This window comes from Kogia breviceps, chromosome 4 (genome assembly GCF_026419965.1).
Source record: "Kogia breviceps isolate mKogBre1 chromosome 4, mKogBre1 haplotype 1, whole genome shotgun sequence".
In the NCBI taxonomy this organism is placed as follows: domain Eukaryota; kingdom Metazoa; phylum Chordata; class Mammalia; order Artiodactyla; family Physeteridae; genus Kogia; species Kogia breviceps.
The window spans coordinates 56167626-56182655 of record NC_081313.1 but is presented as its reverse complement, the minus strand read 5'-3'; the positions used below and the strand labels follow the sequence as shown (position 1 = coordinate 56182655).

At 44.2% G+C, this 15030-nt stretch overlaps 1 protein-coding gene across 5 annotated transcripts in view; it reads left to right on the top strand.

Annotated features, from left to right (window-relative positions):
* The window catches only part of MRPS27 (mitochondrial ribosomal protein S27), a 95545-nt gene extending 88171 nt beyond the window's left edge, over nt 1–7374 (top strand). For 4 of the 5 annotated variants that reach the window (XM_059061782.2, XM_067031127.1, XM_067031128.1 and 1 more), the window contains 3 exons: nt 1055–1197; nt 3215–3388; nt 6134–7374. In XM_059061782.2, the coding sequence (XP_058917765.1) occupies nt 1055–1197; nt 3215–3388; nt 6134–6373 (557 nt within the window). In that variant the 3' untranslated portion in view covers nt 6374–7374. Of the gene's footprint in view, nt 1–1054; nt 1198–3214; nt 3389–5744 lie in introns of all 5 variants that reach the window. The other variant, XM_067031129.1, reaches the window with a different exon arrangement.
* Nucleotides 7375–15030: the final 7656 nt, after the last annotated feature.

Here is a 15030-nt window from a genome sequence, read left to right as displayed (position 1 = left end):
TTTGTCTATTTATGTTCCACTACAGCTTTCCCAAATCCTCCTTCCCGGGAAAGATAAGTGAAGGTAGATTTAAGACCTGGCAGCTCAAGGTGACTTTGGTCATTAGTGCAGAAGTTTCTGTACCCCAGGAGTCCAGAGACAGCCCCTCTCCTCACTCGGGGACCTTGCTGCCAGCCATGTTTTAAGCTCCAGTTGTAATTGTTTGAGGTACCAAGAGAAACATTCATGTCCTGAGACCCAAAAGGATGAATGAGGACGATACGATTTAAGTACTGATGAAGCTCAAATAAAGGAAAGGAGAGCAAAGTGAGATTTTTTTTTCATAAAGGCAGTCAATGGGGTGTTTTGGAGCATTTTGAAAAATGTCAAACATTTCCTGGCAGGGAAAGTTGTCAGACGTTGACAAGATTTCCACTGTAAAAAAGTTGTGGAATTTCTTTTTCAGAGGAAGATTTTTGTTCTTGAAACAAAACTAGTATTTCAGTTGTTTGACTTGTTTTATAAGGGTAGCTCCACTTAGAGGCAGATGTAACAACCTCTGTAGGGACTTCCCTGGTGGTCCAGTGGGTAAGACTCCGCACTCCCAATGCAAGGGGCCTGGGTTCAATCCCTGGTTGGGGAACTAGATCCCGCACACATGCTGCAACTAAGAAGTCTGCATGCTGCAACTAAAAGATCCCGCGTGCCACAACTAAGACCCGGCACAGCCAAAATAAAATAAATAAATAAAAAATAGCAACCTCTGTAAATTTCCCTCAACCCTTTGATTCATATATCCTCATGATAATCTCCAGCAGTCCAAATGAAAAAGAAGAAAAATAAGTTCACATGACTTTATACTGAAAGGTGTATACATAGAATTTTACATTTTTCATCATACATCCAAAGTGTCCCCATTCACTGGGTGGGATGCGGCTCTTGGTATAGGTTTGAAATGATCCTTCTCTATTTCTAGAGCTGCCAGGTGATTATTCGCTTATGCCTTCAAGTCCTCCGTCTCAGACATAGTGGGAAGTCATGGCTGAGCCTTCTTCATTGTTCTTTTTGGCCACAGGGAAGGTGGAATTGCAGCAAGGGCTGCGGGCTGTGTACCATAACATGCCCCTGCTGTGGCAGCCAGGGTACCTCAACAGAGCCCTTCAAGTAATGGAGAAGGTGGCCTCCTCCCCAGAAGACGGAAAGCTGTGTAGAGAAGCTGTAAGTTCCCCGTCTCTAATTCAGTGGGATTTATCATCTCCTGTTACTCATAAGTCAAGCTTTGGATTTGTTTTCCTTGTCTCCCCCATGCCCCACTTTCTTTATCTCTATAGAATCATGTACTTACTCAGGAGAAAAGGAGTGGAAAACCACAAACATTCTCAATGTTACTGACAAAAAGCACTAGAAAATAAGATTGATGTTGATTTTTATAGTTCACTATCTGGGAGGAAGACCATTCCCCTTCCCTAAAATTCAAACTGAATTCAGTAAAATACTGTTTAATTCTACCCGACCCCTAAAGTAAAATCTCAGTAGGAGCTTGAGAGGTTAAGATTTCATTTTTAATTTTTGGCATTTCTGTCTCCTCATTTAGTCCCCGGAGACTAACTACCTGTCAATTTTTTCCGTCATACAAGCTCTCAAGAAATGAGTCTAGGGACTAGAGATGGCACTGTCTTGCTTTCCTTCCATTAAACTATTCTGTGGTGAATGCATGATGCTGAGGAGATCTGGACCAAATGTTCCTTTCATAGTTCTAAGGCGTTCACTTTGCCTGGACTAGGACACTGTCCTCCCACCAGCCTCAAAGCTCATCCCTCTTGGTCACCTTGGGCTCTTGACACTACGAAGTTACGAGAGTGAGCTCAGGCTACAGGAAAGTACGCGACGAGCTTACACCCGATAGGGAGCCAACAGTGTTCGCTCCTGCCCAGACAGCTATTGTAGCCAGAGTGAGGCATAGAAGGACATCAGTTGTTTCATTCACAGGGTGTAAAAGTTAACTTTGAGTAGCTGCTTATTTGTTTTGCCTTGATGCTGATCACTAGGACTCTCCTCGTGGCTTTCGTTCAGTCACAGGACACACAAGTCTGGTCCCTATACCGGCTCCTTATACTGATGTCTAGTGAGTCCTTATGTTGTCTGCCAGACATTTACAACCAAGTATACACATTTCTAAATACATTTTCATGTTTTAACCCTGCTGTAGTCAGTGCTGGTGATTGAAAACACAAAATTATACATAAATGCTTTGCCAGGGAAATACTCCTTCCAGCTAGAGCCAGATTTGCATTGTTTGTGTTCTGACTTCATAGGAATGTGATTCAGATATCAGCAAGAGTGCGATATGTGTCACATATACGTATGTGTATGTGTATATATATGTATATCCTGCATACACATTTGGGTATAATGTATTAGTGGCATTAAAAAGCCTTGGAGTATTTTCTGGATTTTTGTTCTGAAGTAACATGGACAGAATTAATCGGTATCCATGCAGGTGCTAATGCTGGCCTTGAGGTTGTTTCTGTCCCATCTCTGATGATTAGGCCCTCTGAGGGTTGAGGGAAGTTGCCCCAAAATGAAAGTGGTAGGGGAGAGGGGTCAAAACAAAAAGAAACCTTCCATTTTATAGTTTATTTACTTTCTAAGCCATAGAAATTACCTGTTAAAATAAATTTCATGTATGCCTATCTGGTCTTTGTCAGCAGCTTATGTAGATTGACTGATCCCTAATCTCTGGATACTCTATGAGCTAAAATTTTTCCCTGAAGAAGGCCCCTGCCCAGATTCAGAGGCTTTACCGCACATTCAAAGTGGCCCATTTTGGTTGTGGTCTGTAGTGGTTTTTCTTTCCCTTTCTCCCAATTCCAAAGCAGTTGAGGAAGAAAAACATGGAAGGGGTGGTACTTCCGTGCCCATCAAGCATAATTCTTGGATTCCTACCTGGGTGATTAAAAGTGAAATCAAAAGCTGCTGTGTTGATTCACTTATACAGATAATTCTGAGCTTGCTTATTGTTCCATTTGTTTTGTACGAAGTGTTCATGCCACGGGACAGGATGTTTCTAGTGTAAAATTATATAACCATTTCTGTTACCTATAATTTGATAAGAGAACTCTTCTCGCAATATTTTAGATCCCAAGTTTCCCTTCCTTTCCCTTCTCCAGCCTCCCTTCCCAGCGCTTTCAGGGCCACAGGATGTTTAATCTCTGCCCCCCTTTCTGCTCCGCAGCTCGATATGCTGGACAGAGCGCTGAAGGCGGCTCTGACCACTCCGACCCAAGGGTCTTCAGAGGACCAGCCCCAAGAAGGTGAGAAGACCCAGAGGTCAGAAGAACTGGTGGAGCAGCTGGATGTGGAGGAAACGGAACAGTCCAAGCTTCCCCGTTACCTGGAACGATTTGAGGTGAGTTGTAGCAGAATTGAGTCCCTCTCAGCTGTGCACTAAGCATGCTGCTCTGCTGTGGTGGTAGACCAGCAATCCCTTCATGCATCAATGTCACACACAAGGGCATTAAAAAAAACTGACATCAAAAATCACATTGTTATTGCTTCACAGAGGAAGTGGTCTTAAAAGAAACAAATGGAATTTTTATGCTCCTTTTCATACTTGAGCAAATCAGTCACAGTTTTGTTTCCTAAGGCAGCATGTCATTACCCGCTACTCATCCCTGACGTCTGCCTGATGGATGGGTAATAGTTTGCCTTCTCGTAGCAAGCACCTGACTTCAGCCCTAGGTGAAGAGGATCTGGTCATTTCTCCATATTGCATTGAACCTTCTTTATCACCGGAAACCCAGGTAGAAACCACAAAGCCGCGTTTGAATATGATTAAGATGAAATGCAGGCATCTTCTCTTGCTTGGCTTTGTGGTGTGCACTCGGGCCATTGGAAATGCTCTCTGGACTACATGGATGGTGTAAACAGGTCTCTACAGGTTTCAGGGCAGCCCTGAGCACTCAGACTGCCTTTGGTAGCTTTCAACTGTACGTCGGAAAATGCTCTGTCATCAGAGTCAGGGAGGAAGAGCCGTGTTCAGATTTTAAGACCTTGGTCTCTTCCTTGCTCTGTTTCTCATCTATTTAGCACAAAGTGAAAAAAACAAAAAAAAATTGCTGCCTGAAGGAGAATTCATTGTGTGAAGCAGAAAACCTTCCCATCCCTCCCAGCCAACCCATTGTGTCTTTTTGGTGCAGAGGGATGTATACTTTGCCCCAGAGTGTATTCCATTGAAATCTTTGTAGTAATTATATTGAACCAGCTGTGGGAAATCTGTTTCCCCTTGTTCTAAGGAGGATCCTAATACCTTTAGTAGCTGTTTTTCCCAGTACTTCCATAAGGTAATTGCACAACTTCCCTTTTTTATAATTTAGAAACTGAAAAAGGAAGGTTAATAGATGTTTTCAGGGTACACGGAGAATTAACAGCTAGGTTAAGAATTTACATACCTGTTCTTTCCTCTAACTTTGCAGATTTAGAAAAGCTAAAAAGCAAAAAATCTGCTTAGCCCCATAGATTATCATTTACCATGTTCATATTGACCAAGGCTGCCCCACGACTCTTAAAAATTACCACCTTTTTCTTATTGCTTATATATTTAATCTTGGAGAATAGAAATCTGTGCCAGCATTAAATTCTCAGCCCTCACTCTTCCACAATGCATTTTTTTTTTTTTAATTCACAAAAAAAAAAGACCAATATTTCTTGACTGCTAGTTGTGTGTTAGGCACTACTGTGTTTCCTTTATCCTCACCTGGGTGGTAGATACTGCTCTTCCTGTGTTACATGACACCAAGGTTGAGGGAACCTAGTCCATAAGTGACTGACTTTGGATTTGAACACAAGTTTGCTGACTCAGAGTTGAGTCCTTATTCTGGTGTCCCAAGCTGTCTCCTTGGCCTCAAACCAGGTGGGAAGTGATATTAGAAAGAAAGGGGCTTCCCTGGTGGCGCAGTGGTTGAGAATCCGCCTGCCGATGCAGGGGACGCGGGTTCGTGCCCCGGTCCGGGAAGATCCCACATGCCGCGGAGCGGCTGGGCCCGTGAGCCATGGCCACTGAGCCTGCGCGTCCGGAGCCTGCACTCCGCAACGGGAGAGGCCACAACAGTGAGAGGCCCACGTACCACAAAAAAAAAAAAAAAAGAAAGAAAGAAAGAAAGAAAGAATCCTCATGTTACGCTTCCTTTTCTTCCTTGTGCCTGATTTTTATTAGTCCCAGGTAATCTTTTTAGGGCTCATTTTTATGACTGACCTGTCACACCAGACGTCTGGCCACTCCTTGAAGCCAATGGACCCCTCCCACCTCCCAGCCCCTGCTGTTAGAGCAGGCCTCATCACGTACGCCAGTAAATTGCATTTGTTTTGTGGAACATGGGGTGTGTCATATATGCTAAGTCTGGGGCCATAAGTGGGTCTCTGATGATCTGCATCTTGAAGCACTTAAGTAGATTAGTGTTTTTAGTACTTTACTTCTCCAGAAATACAATACCGACCAAATCGAGCTGCCGTTTCAGATGGAGCCATAAGTAGTCAGGATGTCAAGGCTGACCTGCAGTGAAGCACAGCACGTGGACGCTTATAATAGTGCATGCACTCATGGGAGCTGTTTAGCATGCCGTTAGTAAGAAAGCGTTGACATGAATTCCGTCTGTTGAAAGGAATACTGGTTAGGCAAACATTTATCCCAGTAATTCTAAAGGAAAAGCTATGGATGAACTTGCTCCATTTTATCAGCTGCTTCTGCCATTTTGTTTCCATCTTAGGGTTCTTTGTTCTTGGAGTTTGCTGCTTGGTTTGGTGCAGATCAGAATGGAAATGAAGGTTTCTTTTCCTGTGCAGTCTTTGTGGTCTAAAACAAGAAATTACACAGGGAGTCACAGCATATGGAGTTCCATTTACCATTTGTGAGTGAAAGGGAAGAAATGACATGTGGTGCATCTTAGCAGAATTGCTGGGCTGAAATTTTTTTAAAAAGAGCAAAAGCTAACAGTGCCTGGATGAAAGGCAGCATTACAGGCTCGAGCAGAATGTGTGGAGATTTTGTAAGTGACTTAACCTCTTCTCTTTTCCTCTTTGTATTCTTTACCTACCTGCCCCTCCCACATCTTTTTTTTTTTTCTTTCCTTTTTTTTTTTTCCTTTGTTTCCAATAGACCTTACATTCTAAGTTACACGCTCTGGGCAAAGTTGAGTCAGAAAGCCTTTGGACCCTGACCACCCAGCTTGTCAAGGAGCAGCTCCCTACCTGTGAAGCAGAAGACATCGCTGCCTATGAGCAGAGGCTGCAGCAGTGGCACCTGGACTGGGTACGTTTGACGCAAAGGGAACAGGAGCAGCGGGAGAGGGCCAAGCAGGAGCAGAGGGCTCGAAGAGCGGCAAAGGCATCTGCCTAATTAGGCCCCGCAGGGGCCACAGCAACTTCACAGGAGCCCTTCTCAGGGTCCATAGTGACCATGCGGGCAGCTTCAGTGTCCTGCATCCGCCTTCTCCTGTTCTTAAAGCAGACCCCCTAAGGTGCAGAAGCCACGCTGTTCCATATCAAGCCATGTGACCACCCACCCGGATGCCAAGAAGGCTGTGGAAGGAACCATGAAAGTGGCAAATGGTCAGACTGAAGCCACCAGCTAAATACCTTAAATAAGGGCTCTCGGGGCTTATAGTGGAGTTCTTGGGGGACAGGGATCAATTGTGAAGACTGAAAATACCTGATACCTAGAGATGGTGGTGGAAGAAGCCATGACTGAAGAATCTGGTCTCAAGCACAAACTTTTGAATGGTCTCTGTGTCCCCAGCTGAGGCCACCTGCAGGTCCTGAGACCTTGTCCCCTAGTCTCCTCTCGCGTGCAAGCTCTCAGCCTGAGCTGAGTCTGGGATGCCCACACATCCCCACCTTCCCCTCCCAGACCTGAACTGGGAGAAGTTCAGTACGGGAGCAAACACAAGACCTACTGGCTCAAATTTCAGGGACCCCCGGTGGCATTTTTAGCATGTAAGGGCTTTGGAGGAGAGAGCTAGCCCTAGCTCTGAAGCTTCCGTGGCTTGACCCCGCATCACATTGGGTAACTTTCTTACAAAGCATTGTCTCAGCTCCTCATCAGGTAGGTAAAGTGAGCCTTCTGTGTACACACATGCACACACATACAATTTGTGAACACAAGTTTCAGTTAGAAGTTGGAGAAAATGAGAGATGGGATGGGGCTTGCAGTGCGTAGAAGACATAAGTGATTGTAAAACTTTCGGGAGGTGGAAAATTTCTCTCTGGGGTTCCTCTGTGGAAGGGGTCCGGGGCCGCTCTTGCTTGCTGTGTAATTTTGCCCTTATGTGTAGTGGTATACTTTTATGCAGGATTGTGCTTTTGTATCAAGAACCTGTGGAAATAAATGTTCTAGGATCATTTTGGTGTATTCTTCATCTTTGGGGGAAGGGAGGGAGAAGTAGGGAGTTTCATCGTCATTATAGTCTCTATGATTTTGAGCAACATATTTTCAACCCTCCTTCTCCCATAGACTGTGGCATTTGTAATAATAATAATCACCACAACCACTAACTTGTGTTCAAGACTCGCTGAGCTCCAGCAACCCTATGAGGGAGCTACTATTACCCTATTTTTGAATGAGGAAACTGAAACTAAGTAACTTACGTGGGTGAGGCTCACACGGCTTCTCACCCTGCGTGTTCCCTCCATACATACCTGCAGTCAGTATCCAACACAGGGCCTGAGTCTCACTCAGGAAGAGGGTCATGACCAAAAGTTGGTTCTGACACTTCGGTTTATCAAGGGCAGGACATTTTCAGCCCTTATTATATCAAGAGGCAGGTTCAAGATACACCAAAAGACGCCTTTTGCTCAGTAAATTAACAACCATCACACATGAAGCATCTGGTTGATATTTCAGCTCATAGTTTTGCCTGCATTTTCCTCCTTGTCTGTGCTTGTGGCACTTTACTTCCAGGCTTCAAGAGACCACTTCACCGTGCTGCTGCCCAGCAGGAATTTCCAAGCTCTCCACTTCTCAGACTTCTTCCACACGTGTGCCCGTATCTCTCTCAGGAACTCTCCCCTTTGAGAGTCTTTCCCCACCATCTACTCCCCTTTCCCCAGGCTCTCCCCGCCTGAGCTATAGGATGGATACCCTACCACCCTCCTCGATGATGAGAGCTGACCACAGTTGTCCTTGGTCTTTTCGCCAGTATCACTGTCTGTATTTCTTCCACGTGGATGGAGAAACTGCTGTCAGTACCCTGGCCTCTGGGGATGACCTGAACTGTAACAGATGCCCTTCCCTCCAGCTGACCTACCGTAGTCACAGCCAGACCTCCAGTCTCGTATCACGAATTCAAGATCTTACAGCCTGAAGTCGCATTCTCCAAGTCTTCCCTTTCTCTCCTCATGTGACTACCGCTGAACCAGCTCTTGCCTGTACTTTCTGCCTGCAAACCCTTCGCCTTTACCCTGTCACTCAAACCCTCGATCTCCAGAATTCAGACCCTGCTTGCCTTCCTTCCAGTCCAGGCCCCGTGGTTGGCCATCCCACGGATGCATCTCTGATTTCTTCTCATTCCCTTTATCCAGGCCCGCTTGCCATCCATGGATGGACCTGTATCCTTGGAGCCACCTGTTATGGGTTGAATGGTGTCCGCCCACCACCACCAAGAAAAAAATATGTTGAAGCCCTGACCCCAATGCCTTAGAATCTGACCTTAGTTGGAAATAAGGTCTTTACAAAGATAATCAAATTAAAATCAAATTATGAAAAGGAGAAATTTGGACAAAAGATAGATACAGAGGGAAGACGAGGTGAAGACACACGGGGAGAAGATGGCTACCTGAATGAAGTGGTGCATCCACAAGCCAAGGATTGCAAGCCAACACCAGAAGCCAGAAGAGGCAAGGAAGGATTGTCTCCTGGAGCCACCAAAGAGAGTGTGACCCTGCTGACAGCTTGATTTTGAACTTCTAGCCTCCAGTTCTGCTTTTTTAAGCCACTCAGTTTTTGGTACTTTGTTACAGCAGCCCTAGGAGACAAACACACCGCCACTTGTTCTCTGTCTCCTTGCTTCTGACCCACTAAGTTTGACATACAAAGTTGTAATGTCAGGCTGATTCCTCTACAGATTTACAGCTGTCCTCTTCAACTTAGTACTTTCATTTCTCTTACTGACTCTCGTTTTTACCTCAATAGCTTCTCTGTTGGGTCTGCTTAAGCCCTAGACCCTTGCCCCCCAGAGCTGTGAGCAGATGTCCCTGCCTCCTGCTTTATCAAGAAAATTTAGGTCACATAATAAAACCTCAGTCTCCCTTGTTTCTACCTTAACCACTCTCTCCTTACCTGTTCTCTCCATCATCCCTTCTACTTCAAAGTGATAGGTGTCCCCGCCCTCCTTTCCAAGGTTAGGCTCTTCACTTGTGACCTGATTCCTTACCTGCCTGCCTGTTCCAGAGCCATCTTCTCTTTCTATCTTGCATCGTCTTTTTCTTCTTCCAAGCCTGCAATCTTATTCAAAACTTCCTTCCCTTTTAGAAACAAAAAAGCCTTTATCCTGCCATCAGTCAAGCTCCTACCCTGTCCCTCCTTCCTTTTGTCTCCAAACTTCTTAAAAGGATATCCCCACTTACTGGTTTGTTGCTGGTTCATCAGACCCTGAGAATTTGGCTTTCATTCTACTGCATACCAACTGCAATGATTCTTTCCCCTCTGCTCTGTTTAGCAGCACTGACCACTCCCTTAGAAGCTTGGTGACTACAGCGTACAGTCTATCTCTGTTCTGGCACTGCTTTCCTGTGCTCACAGGCCTCTGTGTGGCACATACTGTATGCTGGGCACCGTACTAAGAACTGTTGAGTTTACACAGACGAGTAAACGATAGACCCTACCCTCAAATAACTTATATTCTAGGGAGAGAGAGGGGGCAGGCACATATGCACCTATCATGCTTCCTGCATGATGGTTAATTTACTGAGCAAAAGGTGCCATTTGATGTATCTTGAACCTTCCTCTTGATATAATAGAGTGGTTGAAAAAGCCCTGCCCTTGATAAACCAAAAAGTATCATTAGAGACACAAAGTGATGTATGGGTGTTCACAGGAAGAGCACTTCAAGCCCAGAGATGGGAAAACTCTAATGAAGGGAAATCATCATCACCTGCTTTGTGCTTTAGTCAGTCACATGGGTCTGTCTCAAGCTGTCTTGGGGTAGAGATGGTCCTCTTCTTCCCCATGGAGTCGTGTAAAGTAGGTGTTCAAGAGAAATTACTTTAAGTTGAACAGGAATGAACGGCCCACATCCACCCTGTGCATCCCCTGCTCCCCCACCAAAAAAGGAAGAAGAAACAGAAGAAAAAGGCAGAGTAGTAGAAGAAGAAAAAACAATGATGAGGTACGTATACCTTGCTCTCCTCTTCTTGGGGCTGTGTTGCCTTGGCACCAAACTTTGCCTTTTGTTTTCATACCTTCTAGCTGGCTGTGGACATCAGATATGTGTGTGGGAAATTTGTCCATTTTACAAGTAGTCAGAAGCCTTGAAAACTGGTTTATCAAAGTCGTTTTTTCACTCTGAATGAAATAACGTATTAGTCCAGGGATGCTGCTAAACCTCTTACAGTGCATAGGGTAGCCCTCATAACAAAGAACTATCTGGTCCAAAATGTCAGTGGTGCCAAGCTTACAAACCCTGGTCTAGGGTATATGAGCCAGGCAGCCAGAGGAATTTTTGCAGTGATGTACATTAGTTGTTTCTTGTCTAACTGTATATGAGTATAAAATATGCAGTGATAGAGGGTGGGCCGTTATCGTTCCTCAAAAAAGTCCATATGGAAAAAGATAAATGGTGATTTATATGATCTTTTTCTTTTTTTAATTGAAGTATAGTTAATTTACAATGTTGTGTTAGTTTCTGGTGTACAGCGAAGTGATTCAGATATATATTTTTTTCATTATAGTTTATTACAAGATATTGAATATAGTTCCCTGTACTATACAATGGGACTTTGTTTATCTATTTTATATATAGTAGTTTGTATCTGCTAATCCCGAACTCCTACTTTATCCCCCCCCTCCCCTTTTCCCCTTTGGTAACCATCAGTTTATTTTCTGTCTGTGAGTCTGTTTCTGTTTTGTAAACAAGTCCATTTGTATCATATTTTAGATTCCACATATAAGTGATATCATATTTGTCTATCTCTGTCTGACTTATTCTACTTAGTATGATCATCTCTAGGTCCATCCATATTGCTGCAAATGGCATTACTTCATTCTTTTTATGGCTGAGTAGTATTCCATTGTGTGTGTGTGTGTGTGTGTGTGTGTGTGTGTGTGCCACATCTTCTTTATCCATTCATCTGTCAGTGGACACTTAGGTTGCTTCCATGTCTTGTCTGTTGTAAATAGTGCTGCTGTGAACACTGGGGTACATGTATCTTTTCGAATTTGAGTTTTTCCAGATATATGCCTAGGAGTGGGATCGCTGGATCGATCGTATGGTAACTCTACTTTTGTTTTTTAAGGAACCTCCATACTGTTCTTCATGATGGCTGCACCAATTTACATTCCCAACAACCGTGTAGGAGGGTTCCCTTTTCTCCACACCCTCTCCAGCATTTACTGTTTGCAGACTTTTTGATGATGGCCATTCTGACTGGTGTGAGGTGATACCTCATTGTAGTTTTGATTTGCATTTCTATAATAATTAGCGATGTTGAGCGTATTTTCATGTGTTTCTTGGCCATCTCTATGTCTTTTTTAGGGAAATGTCTATTTAGATCTTCTGCCCATTTTTTGATTGGGTTGTTGGTTTTTTTGTTATTGAATTGTGTGAGCTGTTTGTATATTTTGGAAATTAATCCCTTGTCGGTAGCCTCATTTGCAAATAGTTTCTCCCAGTCCGTAGGCTGTCTGTGATTTATATGATTTGCTACCTGGGGGTATGTAGCTGGAACCAGGAGTCTTGAGTTCCACGATGAAGCTGCTTCCTCCCCTGAGTCAGCAGAACCCAACACCATTGCACCCAGTCGTGTGGCTGAGGAAAGGCTGAAGTTTTGGCTCTAGTGGATCATAAAAGCAGAAAAATGTGGTGTGACTGCATTTTCATCAAAAGATTGTTCATAACCTTCAGAGCTGAACTTTTCAAACTGAAAACGATAAATTTTTAAATCTTACTTTAGAAAATGGGGAAAGGAGTACTTTTTAACAAACATAGTTATGTCAGGAAAGTTGCCTTTTATTCTAAATAACAACTTCTTCACTTGAACATAACCTTTTCTTTCCTCATTGATTTGGCCTTTTCACTGACATTGCATGCTGCCATGAGGATGTTATTACCTGTATGGTAACAAGGAAGTCCAAACAAAGGATGGTGGCAACGCCCCTGAGAGTGTGGCAGTTACCACCAGGATCTTTGTTTCAAACAAAACAGTGAGTGACACTTAGGTTTTGTGTTTATTATACATGAATGTGATGATTCCAGATCTGAGCTGGACATGTTCAGAAAATGGTTTGTTCTTTAAAAAGAAGTGTCTGAAAATAAATTCCATTATGGGCTTTAAATGCTAGATCAGGGACTTTGGGGAAGGTTTATAAAGGATTTATAAAAGGGACATTACATCCTCTGATATACCCAGTGGTAAGAGACTTTGCTTGCCCTTTTGGTTTCCATGATGCTTCATCTCTGCAGAGTTCAACATTTTAATTCTTAAAATGCCGAAGTTAACATGCCTAAGATAGCACCTGGAATAAACTCTGCAAGAATGCCGGCTAAGTCTCCTCCAGTGACAGTCTGCTGGGCCACTGTTGGGTGTCAGCGTTATCCCAGATCTGGTTCACAAGCAATCATGTACCCATCTTGATTACACAAATTATATTTAACAACTGCTCTTTGTGAATGCCCAATGCCCATTCCTACGTAATTTAATCCTAATTAAATAAATCCTTTCTAATCCTTACAGCAACCCTTCAGGGCAGGGATTATTACCCTCATTTTGCTGAGGAGAAAACTGAGACTTAAGTGAATTGCCTAGGGCCACACAATTAATAAGTGGCAAAGACAGTGCTTGAACCCATGCTTGTCTGATTGCAAAGCCCCTTTCAAACAACTACCCCCTATAATCACTGTGCTAACCTGGGACTAGGTACATTCATCCATTCGTTCAATCATTCAACAAATATTGAACATCTAGTGTGTGTCAGGAATGGTTAAAATAGTCACTGAGGATACAGGAGGGAATAAAACAGACTAAGATCCCTTCCCTCGTGGTGTTTCTAGTCTAGGGAAGGAGACACATAATAAGTATATAACATGTCACGTGGTGATACGTGATACAGAGACAAAGCAAGGAAGAGGGGAAGAGAGTTCTGGTTAAGCCATGGAGGTTGCAGCCTAACACAGGGCGGTGAGGGAAGGCCTTCCTGAGAAGATGACATTTGAAAAAAGACCCACGCGGATGAGGCTGAGGATCATGGAGTCACCTGGGGAAAAGCGTGGTAGACAGAGACACCAGTGCTGAGGCCCTGGAGGGGAGTGTGTCTAGAGTGTGTGAGGAAGGCCCGTGTGGCTGGAGCAGACCGTGCATGGCGCACAGCAGCGGGATTTGAGGCCAAGGAGATGAGGGGAAAAGGGAAGGACGGGTGGTGAAGGCTGCCAGCCCATTAGTAAGGACGTTGGCTTTTACCCTGAGGTGAGAACCCATTTGAAGGTTTCGAGCACCGGATGGCATGGTGTAACCTAACATTTTTAGAGGATTACTCTAGTCTAGCTGCTATGTGCACATACTTGGAGGGCAAGGACAGGAAACAGGAGACCAGTTGGGGGGCTACTGCAGTTATGCAGGGGAGAAATGACTGGCCTGCACAACAGTATTAAGTGAACGTGAGGAGAAGGGGTCGGACTGGGTGTGTCTTGAAGGTGGAGCCAGCAGATTGGCTGACGGGCCAAGATTTTTGACCTGAGCAACTGGAATGATGTGTGTACCATTTACTGAGGTGGAAAAGCCTAAAAGGAGAAGCAGTCAGGGGAGAGCAGGGATTTATTTGAGGACATGTTAAATTTGATTTGGGATGTTTTAAAGGTCCCTGCTGCACATCCGAATGGAGCTTTTAATGGACAGCTGAATATGTGAGTCTGGAGATCAGAGAAGAGGTACAGACTGGAAATACAAATTGTAAAAGTCATCAGTTGACACATAGCATTTAAATCCATGAGACTGCATTAAAGTAACATGCATTACTGGTTTGAGTCAGGGATAGTCGAAGCCACGAACTAGAACTGTGCCTACTTTTTAGGGGGGATTACCCCATGAACGTGGCCTCATAATGATGTTCTATCATCTGTGAAAACACTGCCAGTAACCCCCAGAGAATTAGCCAGAACTGCTTATATTAAAGGAACTGACTGTGACCAAAACTCAATCTGCCTGTATGGCTCCAGTGAATTTCTAAGACGTACAATATAAGATCAGAGAGGAAATGGTGGGATCCAGGATTATGCAAGAGACCCAAGAATTTATGAGTCAAGTGTGTGTTGAAAGGTCATTGTGGGACACAGAGAAGCATCTAGAGTGAGCAATACATTTATAAAGAGAAAGAAAATGTAGTCGTAGTACCTTAACAGAACTTTGTTGATTTGCCTGCAAAATAGGAAAACAGAAACCGAAGAAAAGCTGCCTTCAAAGTGCACAAGGACCAGCTGGAAGGAGGTGAACCCGTCGCCATCTCCACCATGCTCGGTCCGGAGGGAGTGAGATAGAAACACACGGAGGGGTTCAGGTATGGTCAACTGTGGGGCTTCCCCGGGGCTGAGGGGGTCTCCTGGGACACAGGACTTCCTGTGCTGAAACCAGGGCAGTCCTGGGCAAAGCAGGATGCTTGGTCACCCTGTGTTCAGGCCAGAAAGACTTCCTGGAACTGAGTAGTTTGGCAGTGGAATAGGAAACAACTTATTTAAATTTAATCTGACAGATGAAATCAAAATCTCTTGGTGATTATTTCCCACCCTGAGTTCTCACATGCTTAACCCTTTAATTTCTGGAGGGATTTCAGAATGCCTTCTGGTACACAGT